Raw genomic sequence first — 15,969 nt, forward strand, 5'->3', positions numbered from 1 at the left:
TAGCTGTACACAGCATCTGTTATTATAGTGCTGGACAGTTGTTTCTGTAACTGTACACAGCATCTGTTATCATAGTGCTGGACAGTTTTTTCTGTAGCTGTACACAGCATCTGTTATTATCGTACTGGACAGTTGTTTCTGTAGCTGTACACAGCATCTGTTATTATAGTGCTGGACAGTTGTTTCTGTGGCTTAGTGCTGGACAGTTGTTTCTGTATCTGTACACAGCATCTGTTATTATAGTGCTGGACAGTTGTTTAATTACACATACTTAACTGTGACCCAACTAGTTTCTGTGGCTTAGTGCTGGACAGTTGTTTCTGTAGCTGTACACAGGATCCGTTATCATGGTGCTGGACAGTTGTTTCTGTAGCTGTACACAGCATCTGTTATCATAGTGCTGGACAGTTGTTTCTGTAGCTGTACACAGCATCTGTTATCATAGTGCTGGACAGTTGTTTCTGTAGCTGTACACATCATCTGTTATAGTGTTGGACAGTTGTTTCTGTAGCTGTACACAGCATCTGTTATCATAGTGCTGGACAGTTTCTGTAGCTGTACACATCATCTGTTATTATAGTGCTGGACAGTTGTTTCTGTAGGTGTACACATCATCTGCTATTATAGTGCTGGACAGTTGTTTCTGTAGCTGTCCACAGCATCTGTTATCATAGTGCTGGACAGTTGTTTCTGTAGCTGTCCACATCATCTGTTATTATAGTGCTGGACAGTTGTTTCTGTAGGTGTACACATCATCCGTTATTATAGTGTTGGACAGTTGTTTCTGTAGCTGTACACATCATCCGTTATTATAGTGTTGGACAGTTGTTTCTGTAACTGTACACATCATCCGTTATTATCGTACTGGACAGTTGTTTCTGTAGCTGTACACAGCATCTGTTATTATAGTGCTGGACAGTTGTTTCTGTAGCTGTACACAGGATCCGTTATTGTAGTGCTGGACAGTTGTTTCTGTAACTGTCCACAGCATCTGTTATCATAGTGCTGGACAGTTGTTTCTCTAGCTGTACACAGCATCTGTTATCATAGTGCTGGAGTTGATTCTGTAGGTGTACACAGCATCTGTTATCATAGTGCTGGACAGTTGTTTCTGTAGCGGTACAAACAGTATCTGTTGTGACCGGAGACAGCGTTTGTTCCGCAGGATAGAGCCAAGAGAGATTCTGTTGTGACTGCAAAATCAACATTACTGAGACGATAGAGATACAATATGTTGTGACAATACAGAGTGAGAGAGCACTTGTTTTGAGTGTGCAGTCAGGCTTTGACTCTAAAGAGAGCATGTGTTGGGATTGTACAATCAGATCTGACTGCACAAAAAGCTTGTGTTATAATCCTGCAGTCAGAGGTCTTTTTCTTTAAAAAAAATTGTTTGAGGGATGTGGTGTGTAAGAGTTTTTCTCAAGGATCACAAAAGAGAGAGAGAGAGAAAGAGAAGCATATATGTACACATATATATTAATTATATGAGACAGAATGTTATTTGCATGCAGTTCATGAAAGTTGTAGCTTTTGATGCATTTTCTTTCAAAGTTTTTAAACAATCGAAACGTGTTCCCATCAGTACGGCTTCACTTTCCCACCCGGTGAAGAAGTGAGTGCGCACACTGGTACTGTGATGGTGCATGCTATGGGCCAGCTGAACTCTTGTACTTTGTACTTTGTGGGATTCGGGGGGTGGGCAGCAGGGATCGCCTTCAGCCCTGAGATGGCCTAAACGGTCGGCTGGGCTCTAAACAACATGAATTGAATTGAGCAGGGATCGCCTTATACTAGTTCTAGGTTATTGTATTTGCTTATTTATTTTACAAGTTTGCCACACGATCAAATGTTGAGATTGTTATCATGATGAAGTCAGCAAGATTTGTTATCTAATGTGAAAATGACTAGGATACTAGCTATCTCTCTCTCTCTCTCTCTCTCTCTCATACTACACATTGTTGTGTACATTTAATTGATTCATTTGTGCTTGCCCTGCGCTTTTTGCTGCTTTAGCCTGCTGGGTGTGAGTGTGTTGGGTAGCTTGGCTGGACAGTGGTGCATCAAGGTGGCTGTGGTGAATGTTATTACATACACTGGGTCCTTCAGAGTCTTTACAAGTCCTGGCATTTTGAAAATCCCAAGTAAGGCCTTACAAGTGCTTACATTTACAACAGGGTCATTACAAGTCCTTACACAAGCAGAGATGCCAACTGTTATGATTTTGCTGTATTTACGCTCGATCGCAGTTTGTTCTGCCAACATCAAAACTGTTCCGACAAGTTCACTTTCGAATTCAGAGCACAGTCACACGATTTCCTGTGGTAATATTACCCAGACACTATAGCCTCATTGATCATGAGGCCAGGGCAGTCACTGCTAACCTTGGTCTCATGTGATGATGCTCACCAGATTACGTGCATGTTGACATTGAAACAGCATTGAGTGGACCAGTCAGATTAATTGTAACAGTTACACCGTGTTGCAGGTTGGTCAAAGTGTTTGTATGCCTTGTAGATGAAATGTACATTTGCTGGTTTGGCTTGGAGTCCGAGTGTTTCTACCAAATTCAAAATATTCCTTCCAACTTTCCTGATCGTTCCTGCAAACACTTGACAGGGGTTGGCATCTCTGCACCAGCAAAAAAATCATCGGGGGCGTTGCAGCAGACAATATTTTACCTTGGAAGTATTAATTTTTCAGTTCCATTTCGTGAGAAAGTACAGCATCAATGGCTACCATAACCGGTGCTTGTTCAAGTCGGCTCAAGGAATGAAAAATGCCTGGGAAGTGTGCGTTTCAGGGTTGTTGGCTGAAAGAGGAAGACTATAGGGACTGGTGGATCTTAAAGATATGAAAGATAAGCATAATGCACGATACACAGAGTGTGAGACATCACTCCATTTGTCTTTGATGGTTGAAAGGCCCGTACTGTCTATACAAAATGAGGAAATGGTGCATATACGTCCTTACAGTGTGCTTACATGGTGTAACTTGAAGTCCCTGTTGGTAACACTGTATAGCGTGCAGTAAGGTCAGGCAGTGAAGGTGGGGGGCAAACAGGTGTGGAGTCTCCCAACAGCCTTGAGCTGCTGGTGGTAGATATTTTGTCATTTCACTCTCTCCCCTTTGTTTTTTTTTAATATAATAAAAAACAAACTTGTGACCACATCTTAGAGAACAGGTCACTGAAATAAAGCCTGACCCCACCACCCCTCGTGTGTGGTGTGTGTCTACAGAGCAAGTCTCTGGCTGGGGACTCCAGCCTGCTGTTCTCTCCACCCTCCATCATCAAGGACACGCTGGCTGAGGAGGTGCTGGAGGAGGTCTTCTCTCTGCCCAGGTCCGCCTCTGCTGCCGCCACTGCTGCAGTAAGTTGACACACACACACACACACACACACACACACACAGACTGAAAAGAGAACCCAGGTGTGTGTGTGTGTGTGTGTGTGTGTGTGTGTGTTCTTTAATTCAACGTCTTTTCACTTTGAGTGATATTAGACTTGTGTGTGTGTGGTGTGTTTGTGTGTGTGAGTGTGAGTGAGACTGTGTGTGTTTGTGAGAGAGAGAACAAATGTTTTCTGAATTTCTGTCCCTGGTTGATGAAGGTGGATGGTTCACAATGATTTGAGGTGCATGGAAACAATATGCTGGGTGTGCCAGGTTTGACATGACAACGAATCACCAGAAAATGTGACATAGATAGATACAGCCTTCAGACGTGCTAATCGGTATGGACCCACCATATTTTTTATGGTAAAGTGAACTGAATGGAAATGCACGTTTTGTTGAAAAGAAGACGGTGGATGTTTTGACAGCATTACTTCAGTTAAGTGCCATTTGGGCGTTTTTTTTGTTTTTTTGTTGGGTTTTTGCAAACTTTGCAATGGTAAGAGTGTTCCCATTTGGCTGGCTGTCTTGTTTTAGGTCTTGAATATTTTTTCATCTTTTTCTCGACTTGATAATTGGACTCTCTTATGTTGTATTCTCTTTCATGCCCACTCGCATTTGATGGCATATGTGAGACCAGTTGGACTGAGGAAGGTGTGGGGTTGTTGGCATCTGTGAGATCAAATATTGGGTTGAGGAAGGTATAGGGTTCTTGGCATCTGTGAGAGTGGTTGGACTGAGGAAGGCGTGTAGTTGTTTACATTTGTCAGTCATTGTCGGCTATGGAATAGGGCCTTGGTGCACCACAGGGAATTGTCGCTGGCTGTAGAGGCTGATTTTGGAGTGATTGTACCTGCTGCATCAGCTGCACCTGTAGGTATTGTTGGAGGGTGTCTGTTCTTGCGCCTTGCCCATCTCTCCTGGGGTCTGGAGTCTCTCCTGCCCTCTCTTCAGGTAATTTGTGAGCTCACACCTCTCAGCTTGCCTGATCCTCTGCTGTTTCTCCTCAGCAACTTGTGGCCATGCCTTCACCCTATTGTGACTAAACTGTTCGAAAACCAGAATGCCATGTACCGTATTACCTGGATGTGTCTGAAACTATCTCAGTTTCTCATTGATGTACATCATTGTAGTGCATCTCACTCCTGATGTGTTTCAGAACAAGCGAAAGAGGAAATCTATCAAGCGCATTCATTTTGACGATATACCCACAAGACCCATGCTGGAGACCAAGTTGCAGGTATTGTGAAATTTTTCATGATTTCTTCCATGTGTTCTGGATAGATTTTAGTGGTGGTTAAGTTGTTATTATCATTTTTTTAAGACTTGGAAAGTTGTTATGGACAGTAGTTAGGTTGCATTTGCATATCAAAATTCTAATTTGATAAATCTTGTTCCAGTCCTGTTCGACCCCCTTCCTAAATTTGATATATTTTGTAATTTGACTGTCTTTAGCCTTGTTTGTTTTGGAGGCAGAAGAGATTTATGAAATAATAGAACTGTCAGTGCACTTATTTGGAAGTTCTAGTGGTTTTCTGAAAGTGGAAGAAACACCAATTCACAGTATGAAGAAGCAAACTGTGGTCTGTATCTCATTAAAAAAAATGTTAAGAAACCAGGATACAGATGTCCTTGACCATCGTATGTTCTTCAGCATGATCAGAAATTCAAAGAAACTGATTTTGTTTTTATGTTTCAGGAAAATCTGTTTTGTTTAAACAAGTCTTTTTTTGTTTTGTTTTGCCTGAAATCTGTTTTGTTTCAACAAGTCTTGTTTTGTTTGCCTGTTTCAGCTTGACAATAAATATGAGACTGTGGCGTGTGGCAAAACCCCAGACCAGATTGAGATGACTGAGCTAGCAAAGCGATGTGCTATGACCTTCAAACCCAGGTCTCTGGTTCTGTGAACACTGGACAGGTTTCTCCAGATTTTTTTTTTCCCATGAACCACGGTGGTGTGGTGTGTGTGTGATGACATGTGAGAGAGTTGTGAGCATCGTTGAAATCGAACCTCCAGCTGACTGTGTTTTTTCTTCAGGTGTCCCCTATCTTCCCTCCAGTGATGCTGGGTAGTACACGTGACTGCTTTTCAGCTGGTAGATGAGATGACAGTGTTAAGATGTGAACCGGGATTGGGGTGCTCCACTTCATCAGTTGGTAACACGAGAGTGGGATTCCAGACAGTGATGTTACATGTACCGCTACATTAGACAGTCCATACACCAGACTACAGCCGTTGCATCAAATAGAATGTTTTCAGCAAGCTTATACTGCCACGGTCTTGCGGCACAGCATGTCCCCCCCACCTCCTCCCCCGTTTTCATCACTTCAGACCAGTGCTTGGGGGTACCTCTTGGACAAGTATCTACATTTTAAACTGGTTGTGCATGTAATCAGTAGAACTGTGGTGGACTGATATACTCTACAAACCTTGTACACTTCAAAAGAGATTGCTGTTTGTTATCTGTTTCATGATTATTTGTGCAGGGGTGTGTGTGTGTGTGTGTGGGGGGGGGGGTGATTCTTGAATGTCTTACATGAGTGATGATCTTGATTTACAATCTGCAAGCTGCAGCTGTTCTCCTTGAGGCAGACTTACGATTTGTAATTGTATATGTTGAAAACCTGAAATAGGTTTCCATGATTTGCCTGTGTGTGACCCCCCCAAAAAAAAAAACAAACAAACCCAAAACAAAACAAAAAAAAACAAACAAAAAAAACCAGCCGTCAGGAAGCTTAAGAAATGAAGTCGCATTTTAATTTTTCCAAACTGCTTGACCTGTGAGATCTGGTTTGATTGTGAACATGTGTACTGCAGTTGATCAGCTATGACCACAAGCAGCACAAGATCACTGAAGATGCTGTGGGAAAACCATGTCTCTGCAGCAGATGGCCCATGGTTCTGAGACAACTGCAGAGGATGCCTCACAGTTCAGCTATCAGGCTATCTACAGGGTTTTCATTACAACATTGAACAACTTGGACACTTTTTCACACCCCAGAATTATGTTACAAACTGTAATAATACTTAACAATGATTATTTTAAAAAAACAAAAAAAACAAGTGAAATACTGAGAAAGGGCTTAGATTTATTTTCTATGTAACTATGCATATCCTAGTGCTTTGTGTCTAAAGATTAAGTACACAATCAAAAGTGTGTGCAGTGTAGTGTAGTCCTGGTGTGTGCCTGTACACATGTGAGAGATGAGTGTTAACACGTAAAGTAAGAAAAATATTTTCCTGTTGGGCTTGCCAAAGGTGATTGCCAAAGGCAAATCAAATATCAGGTGATTGTCACAGGCAAATCAAATATCAGGTGACAGGCAAATCAAATATCAGGTGATTGTCACAGGCAAATCAAATATGAGGTGATTGTCACAGGCAGATCAAATATCAGGTGGTTGGTTGTCAAAGGCAAACTTAGATTCGGAATGAACTGACCATTTTGCAATCCAAGCTCTGTCCAAAACCTGTCGTTATTTCCAGAACTTTATTTTCTCTCCTTAGTAGAGCCCTACAAAGTATGTTGTTAGCACAATACAGGTTGTTACCCTGCTTCCCTCCACGTGTAGGGTATGTACAGTTGAGCGGCTCGTAGATGGTAAATTGTGTGCTGTTTTATTTCCCAGCAGTTTGATGTGTTCAGTGTCACATTAACTGATGACGTTAACTTAACCAAAAGTGCTCTGTGTGCCACATGGTTGAGGGTCTTGTTTACCAGTGACAGGATAGATTTTGTTGTATACCAGTGGTTCGGTGGGTGGTAGTGAGTTGACAGGTTTGGATTGTAGCGTTGTTGTTCATTAGAACTTGGAGCAATGGCCACCATCTGCTAGACCACAAACAGTAATATTTTGATTTGTCTAAGAAGTTTGTGGTGTCATATTGACTTTTATTTGTGTGTTTATTACATGTTTTCCATTGAGTGTCATTTAGTGATATCCTTCAACCTGTTTTTTCATAACTAAAAAAAAAAGAAAAGGAATTTTTAATCAGTTATATTTTCTGCTGATTTTGTGTACATTTGGTTTTGCGTGTGTGAGGAGGGGAAGGGGGGGTGGGGGGCAGTAGAGATTCTCTGCTTGAAAAGTATGTGAATGGTCGTAAGCCAGGATAGTTTCAGACGTTACAATCTTTTTGAGTTAACTGTTCCTTGCTTGTTGTGCATGACTGATGGAAAAAAAGTTGGCTTTTGTTTTTTTTTATCTGCCTTAGTTCACAGGGCTGTTGTGTTCAGATTGTTCTTTGGAAAGTTAAACTGCCCAAATGTTTTTAGTCCATGATCTTTGTTTGGGACAATTTTACTTGGGTTGGTTTTTGATAGGCTTTGTGTTTCCTGTAACTTGTATCTTATGTCTCTTGAAGTCATAGTGAGGTTGTACTTTTTGGTTATAGGGTTTGTTTATTACTGAGAAAGACACTTTCTGAACAAACCGTTCCAGTAACCATAACATTCTCATGCCGTCAGGAAAAGTCTTAAGTTGAATTAAGTGCTTTAACTACAACACACTTAGTCTTTATTTGATCTTCTTAACACACTTAGTCTTGATTTGAACTTCTTGGCATTTGCCTGTACTGTTCAGTACCGGTAGTTGTTTTTTTTTTCCCCCTCCAAATTCTGAAAAGTTTTTCTTTTTGTGAACATGGGCTATTGGCAATGATGATGATGATACATCTTTTAAACTTACATGAGAAGCACTTAAGAAGCAGCGTGATTCTAGGTTTGTGCATCTGCTTATTTGACAACACTGATTGATAACAAGTGAATTTCATGGGTGCTATTTTTTTTTCACACCATGTGGTCATGATTTTTAAATGCAGTGTTATTGTTGAATCAGAATAAAACATTTGTGTTTGCAATATAGATTTTTAGAACTGTGGTGGCAATGTTGATACAAAAAAAACTATATTGGTTATAGATCTTTTGTTAAAGAACAGATTGTCAAGCATGATATATGATGTATATTATGTGTAAATGCCTGACATGATATTGCTTCTTACGGAACTGTTTTGTTTGCAATATTCTATAATATAACCAATTTCTTAATGCAAAACACTTTTCATTATTCCATTTAACTACTGGCAGTTGAGTTAGAGAAGTTATTTGTCAGACTTTTATTCTTTCTTGTATTTAAGAAAAAAAAAACTCCACGTTTTCTTTCTTCCCATGTATATTTTGTGGCACATAATATTCTTACTATTAAGTTTAAGATATCAACATTACTGTGAATCAATAACACTGTTTCTGTTTTAAGAAAATGGAAAAATATAGTTAACTGTTGCATGCTTGATGTTGATGGAATAAAAGAACCCTTTCAAAAGGGACACCATTGTCTCATCATGGCATGTGCTGCAGTTAACACCAGCTGTTAGTTGACAGTGAATTGAGTTGTGCAGTGTCGATTCAGCTCAAAAACATGGTGGGGGAAGTCTTGCTACTGGAGCAAAGTAAAGGAGAGAAAAAAAAACAACCACCCCAAAACATGCCAAAACGATAGTACGTATAATCCATGCATGTGGAAGATGTCTTGTGGGGTTGTGCGTCACTTTTCTACAGTTCATGTTTTTACCCTTAAGGAATACACACAACACATCCTACTGTCAGCATACAGTTGTGCAGATTTCTTCCACACAGCATGGATTTTAATGTTTATTTATTATTTCCACTGATAATATTTCTAAAATACAAATTCAACAGATAACCAATTTCAACATTTTTTTCTGATAACATGTTTCAGTAAGTAGCTATATCATTTGGTACAATCAAAGGCAACTGCACTTTCAGTCTGAGATTTACTTCACTAGAACAGGCTTCACTGAAATACATTGTAAAGATCAAGAGATAACTATGTGGAGCATGTATAAATATCCAAAAATCCAGTTAATAAATTATTTGATTCTGATCAGTTTGTCAAAAAAAAGTCGTATTCTTTTTATGACATACATCTGCTATTGTTAGTGATGGTCACTGCCAGTGTAAAACGTTCCACCAAAAACTTACCTGTTGTTCTTGTTTTGTCAGTGCAAAAAACCAAACAAACCAACAGCAAATGTTATAAAACCACTCAGAAAAATTAGAAACCATTTCATGGCTCTGCCATTACAACTGTCAGAAATGCAAAAAGCATGTCAGGGGATACTGTCATTAAGCTAATGACTATCACACACACACACATACATGCACGCACGCGCGCGCGCGCGCACACACACACACACACACACACACAAACCAGCTGTTTCAGTTTGGATTATCGATCTTTTTATTTTGAATATGGCCACAGAAGGTGTATAGGAAGCATATGAATAGATAGATAGATGCATATATTCATAGAGACAGAGACAGAAAGACAGAGCGAGGCAGATAGAGAGAGATAGAGACACACAAAAAGAAACAGAGACAGAGAGAAGGAGAGACAGACATAAGAACAAAGACGGGGAGACAACGACAAACATAGGGAGACAAAGACAGAAAGAGAGAAACAAAGAGACAGACAAAAAGATATAGGCAGAGCCAGAATGACAGAAACTCCTGGTTTCATGTTAAACAATTCATGAAATGCCTGACATAGAACAAATTCGAAATTCAGAACCAGATAAGAATTGAAAGTTTCAGTTTCAGTAGCTCAAGGAGGCGTCACTGCGTTCGGACAAAACCATATACGCTACACCACATCTGCCAAGCAGATGCCTGACCAGCAGCGTAACCCAACGCGCTTAGTCAGGCCTTGAGAATTGAAAAAAAGGGTGAAATAATAGGGATGAGGAGAGATGAGAGAGTGTGAGACAGGGAGGGTATAAGAATAGAACGAACGACAGAAAGAACGAAAGAAAGGAACGAATGAAGAGAAGAAAGAAAGGAACTATGAGAAAGAATACGGGAGAGGATCAACGAGGTAGACTGAGAGAGGGAAGAGAGTATGAGAACACGAAAAAAAAAAGGAAGGAAGGAAGGAGGGAGGGAAGGAAGAAGGAAGGAAGGCAGGAAGAGGCAAAAAATTGCTCAGCCTTGTGGAAATCGAAAAACAGAACTCCAGGGAAGAAGAAAACAGCTACAAAAGAAAAGAGGAATCCATGATCAGGAAATGACGTCTTCAGGAGGCGCGCGTCAGGTATCCCAAAATGCACTGCTTCCTTTTCCGTTTCTTTTCATCCGGACTTGCGCAGTCATGGTATGTATGCGTCTGGGGGGAAAAACAGATGATGTGTGTTGGAATCACATTTACTGATTGTAAAAACAACAACAGCAACCCATCGATGGTGATGATGATGATGATGTGTGTGTGTGTGCGTGCGTGCGTGCGTGGGCGTGTTCATGTATGCATGTGTGAATGAGTGTGTGTGTGTGCGTGTCTATGTCTTTGTGTGTGGAGACAGACAGACAGGGATATAGACAGACACAGACATACATAAGTGAGAGAGAGAGGAGAGAGAGCGAGAGAGAGATGGCATTGAAAAAAAAAATCCTGAAGTCAGTTAATTCAACCGTGAGATCCATGCGCTCGGGAGATGCCATCCAATCTCTTTATTCTCTTCTCTTCCATTATTCAACGATTCATCTCTTTCATTCATTTATTCCTTTGTTAGTTTATTCATTCATTCATTCATTCATTTATTCATTCATTCATGTATTCGTTCATTTGTTCATCAGCCGTCATGTTAAAATTGAAGTGCAACGTTGTGAGCACAGTATAAGCTTTAAGCTTGTTGATGCTCTTTTATCATTGATTGCATTGTAATCATTTGTATTGTTGAACAATTAAAGATTATTCAAACCATGTATTCGTTCATTTATTCGTTTGTTCGTTTTCTTACATATTAATTTCATTCATTCATTTTTGCCAAATCAAACGAGGAAGAGACCACACTGAGACAGACAGACACAGACAGCGAAAGACACAGACACTCTCAGGAACAGACAGGCACACAGACACACAGACAGACAGGCACACAGACAAACAGACAAGGAATCGATGATTTTACCTACCAGTCGCCTTAGGCTCCATCGCCAGTGTCCGCTGTGGAAACACAAGAACAACAACAACAGCAACACGGAATGAGAACGTATGACAGACATCTTGAACAGAACCAACTACGTACAGCGGGAAAAACCCACTCACCCGCTCTTTCCTCATTGGCTCTCTCACTCATTGACTCACTCACTGACTCACTCACTCATTCTGCAGCTGATGTGTGTGTGTGTGTGTGTGTGTATGCGTGTATGTGTGTGTGTGCGCGCGCGCGCGCGCCTGTGACACTGAATCCCAACTGAATTACACAGGAAACGAATGACGAGCGCCTAATAGCAGCTGCCGGTCGGCTTTACCCAGGTAGACAGCCTGTTGTTTGTGAAGCGCCTAAAGCTTGGTCTCTGACGGAGGACAGGCGCTGTAATATAGGTATTCATGTCATCACCATCATGATCACTGTCAGCTAAGTGTTTCCAATTCATTTTGATGAAAGATCATGGAACGCGCAATATCGAGAGAACACGCAAAAGACCTCGAACATAAATCAAGGTGGATGCACAGGTTAATGTGTATGTATAGGAAAATGCTGCTACTTTCTTGTATTTGCCGTGAAACGGCTTTTACAGACTGATATAAAAGATTTTAAAAAAAATCAGCAGTAACATCTGACTTGAAAGATACATGCAAGAAAGTTCATTTCTTACAACCTATTGAATGTTATTTTGTGACACTGGGAATATGGAGAGCTATAAAAGTTATAAAAAAAAAAAAAAAATCATCGTCCTACGTATAAGAGACTGATTGACAGCACCTCCTACGATCACAACGGGAATGCCACAAGGATCGTTCTTTTCCCTTGTTCATCACTACGTCTACAAGAAAGGACATACAGATCTGAACAATATCGGCATTGCTGGTGGACTTACATAGCAGATGTCGTGCTTCAACAGCTGTTTCTCAAGACTACTGGTGCAAGTGGCAAATACTGTTGATTCCAGATGTTGGTTTTGTATGTCCGTCTGTATGTATTAAATGTTAAACTCGAATAAAATATTTATTTAAAAAAAAAAAGAAAGAAAAAAAAGACTACTGGTGCATGTCAATTGTCAGATTTTTTTTTTTTTTTAACAAACTGAGACTGAATAAATCACTTTTGTCTTCTTCAGAGAGCTTTTTCATAATTATCCGAGAAGTGAACATTGCATAGACCTGAAGCATTGTCCTCACTGTATTTTATCATTAGTTTTATTGCGTTAATGCATTGTGTTGTCATCGTCATGGCTAGCCCTTTGTTAGAGTTTGGTATTGTTCATCCATGTATTTCAACTTTTCACCTATGTCTTCAGATTATCTTGTTGGAAGAAACGTTTGAACAGGGCTTTTATCTTTTTGATATTGTTCATCCACGTATTTCAACCTTTCACCTACGTTTTGACGACTGTCTTGCAGGAAGAAGCATTATGAACGGAGCTACTACCTTTTGCTCCTTTGTTCCACCAAGCCAACAAAGTATGAATTAGAAATACAACTTCTTTACACATGGGAAAGAAGCACAGAGAGAGAGAGAGTGTGTGTGAGTGAGACAGAGAGAGAGAGAGAGTGTGTGTGAGTGAGAGAGAGAGAGAGGGAGAGTCAGACAGGCAGACAGAGGAGGGTTGAGAAAAAAAAACAAAATCATCACCCGAGACAAACTTACCATCAGCCAGCGCAGAGTCAGGATCATCCACCGACCTCCTCCCGTTTTTCCAAATTGAAACGAAGGTTTTGACAAGATCCAGTACCTTCGATATTTTCTGGACAAACGTTGCAAGCAGTCTCAGCTTAAATCTTTTTTTTTTTTTTTTTTTTTTTTTTTTTAAAGTTTATTCTACGAAATGTCGAGCGACAACGATATAATCGGTAATGATACATGACAACAATGAGTGAAAATATATCCAATACTTACAAGATGCGTACTTGAGTAGAAATTATATAAGAATAAAAAAGGGGGGTGGGGGAAGGGGTGTGTGTGGGGGGGGGGTGGGGGGGGGGGAAGCAGCAGTGGTACAACAACTCATACTTTTTTTTTTTTTTTTTTACGTCGAATTTAGCATAAAATGAACGGGTGAATGTAAAATAGAGAACGAAAAAATTTCTGTCGTATTTGTTCGCAAAAAAAAAAAAAAAAAAAAAAAAAAGGAAAGAAACAATCTGTCAGCCAAAGAACACAGAGGTAACCTCTTGAAGTGGAAGGTTCATAATACGTTTTATTGCATTTGCATGAATCTTTTTCCCCCCATGAAGGCGCTATCTAACAAACATCAAAGTTCTGTTACAAAGGTTAGCATCAGTTCGATGTATGTATCAAACAAGTTCTAGTGAACAGATTTTCACTCTTTCACTGTTCTGAAAATTTCGATAACCCCCGTTTTTCCCTTTGTTTTCTGTACGCATCTGATCAACATTTATTCAAACTTAACTCTGCTGAAAAAAAAAACACACACAAAGGCATTCATAACTATTTGTTACTTTCATTTCTGTGTTACCATAAACCATTTATCATGTTGTGATGAGTGCCCTCCCTTGCGAAAAACAACACCAAAACAACACTACATTCGTTTTTGCTCAAAACTGTCATCTGGAATCTGTTGGTTTCCTGTTGCAGCATACCCGGTTGGTTCTGTAAACTATTAGGTGTATCTGCAAGTAACATTGTCAGCAATTAACATCAAAAACATCAGAATGCCTAGTTTACCTTTTATGATATCACCGTGGCAAACTCATTGATAAAAAAAATGCAAGAAATAAAAACAAGCAATGATATATATTTTTTTAAAATGTAAACAACTGAGGGTTCAGCAAATACCCATATTTGACACCATGTAGGCAAACTGAAACAATCAGAATAAATACACTTACCACGCGCATACGCAAATACAGACTCAAACATAATCCGAGGAGCTATATACAATAATTTTCCATTCACAACACTGCTCCTATGGACAATGGGAGAGAGGAACGTAGTGGTAGAAAGAATATAGTGGAGAGAGAGAGGGGGGTGGGAGAGACAGGGAGAGAGAGAGGGGGAGAGAGAGGGAGAGAGAGAGAGGGAGAGAGAGGGGGGTGAGAGAGGGAGAGAGAGAGGGGGAGAGAGACAGGGAGAGGGAGAGAGAGAGGGAGAGAGAGGGAGAGAGAGAGAGGGAGAGAGAGGGGGATGAGAGAGAGAGGGAGAGAGAAAGGGAGAGAGAGGGAGAGAGAGGGGGGTGAGAGAGAGAGAGAGAGGGAGAGAGGGAGAGAGAGAGGTAGAGAGAGGGAGGGAGAGAGAGGGGGGTGGGAGAGAGAGGGAGAGAGAGGGAGAGAGAGAACTCAGAACTCAGAAATGTTTTATTGTAGAAGGCCTTCTGACCCATTACAATGTTGAGCACACACACACACCCCATCCCACACCACACCCCTTCCCACATCTCCCCCCCCCACACACACACACTTCCGCGCGCGTAGACTCGATTTTGTAAAACCGGGCATGCAGACACATGAATCGAAAATTCAAAAAGGTAAATGCCTTCCAGAGAGAGAGGGAGAGAGAGAGGGAGAGAGAGAGGCAGGGAGGCTTCGACGCTTTGACATATTTTATGTCATTGGCCATGAGGTCCTCATGGGCGAATGCGTCGACATCCTGAGAGAGAGAGAGGGAGAGAGAGAGGGAGGGAGGGAGGGAGAGAGAAAAGGTAATCAGGCAAACACGCAGGCAGGCAGGCAGACAGACGGACAGACTGACAGACAGACAGACAGAATGACAGAGAAGGGGTAATCAGGCCAGCAGGCAGACAGATGATAGTCAGACAGACAAAATACGCAGAAATAAATTCAATAAATAGACATTTGGTACGCCCAGTCCATTGATGCAAAAGCCATGGGCGTTTAGAATTAAAAAAAAACAAAAAAAAACAACGACGTATACATACTTAAAACACGCGAATACACCCGCTCGCACGACTCCTCCCGCTCCGACACCAACCCACAAACCCACACCCTCTCCATACAAGATGTAGACACACACACACACACACACGCACACAGAAATACACATTATATATATTGTTGTTGTTGTTGTTGTTGTTGTTGTTGTTACATACCTCCACGCTATCGTTGGCGGAAACTTCATTCACCAGGATGCCGGAAACCAGAACCAACAAGACCAGATACTTGTGACTCAACATCTGTAAGATAATACATCACCGCCGCCGCCGTCGTCATCATCATCATCATCATCATCACCACCACCACAATCGCCATCATCATCCTCATCACCACCACCACAATCGCCATCATCATCATCCTCATCACCACCACCACAATCGCCATCATCATCACCACCACCACCACCACCACTACTACTACTACGACTACTACAATGACGAGCGCAATAGTCGAGTGGTTTAAGCGTTGGATTTTCAACCTGAAGGTTCCGCGTTCGAATCTGGGTAACGGCGCCTGGTGGAGATTTTCCCGATCTCCCAGGTTAACATGTGCAGATCTGATAGTGCTGGAACCCCCTTTCGTGTGTATACGCTCACAGAAAATATAATACACACCTTAGAGATCCTGTAGATCCCATATCAGTGTTCGG

At 41.0% G+C, this 15,969-nt stretch overlaps 1 protein-coding gene and 1 long non-coding RNA gene across 4 annotated transcripts in view; one reads left to right on the forward strand and one right to left on the reverse strand.

Moving 5' to 3' along the window:
• Positions 1–8,718, forward strand: part of LOC143301158 (myb-related protein A-like) — a 40,318-nt gene extending 31,600 nt beyond the window's left edge. For all 3 annotated transcript variants that reach the window (XM_076615238.1, XM_076615240.1, XM_076615239.1), the window contains 3 exons: positions 3,240–3,371; positions 4,552–4,632; positions 5,186–8,718. In XM_076615238.1, coding sequence (XP_076471353.1) covers positions 3,240–3,371; positions 4,552–4,632; positions 5,186–5,299 — 327 coding nt within the window. In that variant the 3' untranslated portion in view covers positions 5,300–8,718. The remainder of the gene's footprint in view (positions 1–3,239; positions 3,372–4,551; positions 4,633–5,185) is intronic.
• A 1,452-nt stretch (positions 8,719–10,170) lies between these two features.
• LOC143301159 (uncharacterized) overlaps positions 10,171–15,969 on the reverse strand; it is a 7,948-nt gene continuing 2,149 nt past the window's right edge. The window contains exons 2-5 of the long non-coding RNA XR_013057738.1: positions 15,476–15,559; positions 13,057–13,153; positions 11,378–11,408; positions 10,171–10,574 (exon numbers count right to left, since the gene is read on the reverse strand). This is a non-coding gene — a long non-coding RNA (uncharacterized LOC143301159). The remainder of the gene's footprint in view (positions 10,575–11,377; positions 11,409–13,056; positions 13,154–15,475; positions 15,560–15,969) is intronic.

This window comes from Babylonia areolata, chromosome 27 (genome assembly GCF_041734735.1).
Source record: "Babylonia areolata isolate BAREFJ2019XMU chromosome 27, ASM4173473v1, whole genome shotgun sequence".
Lineage (NCBI taxonomy): Eukaryota > Metazoa > Mollusca > Gastropoda > Neogastropoda > Buccinidae > Babylonia > Babylonia areolata.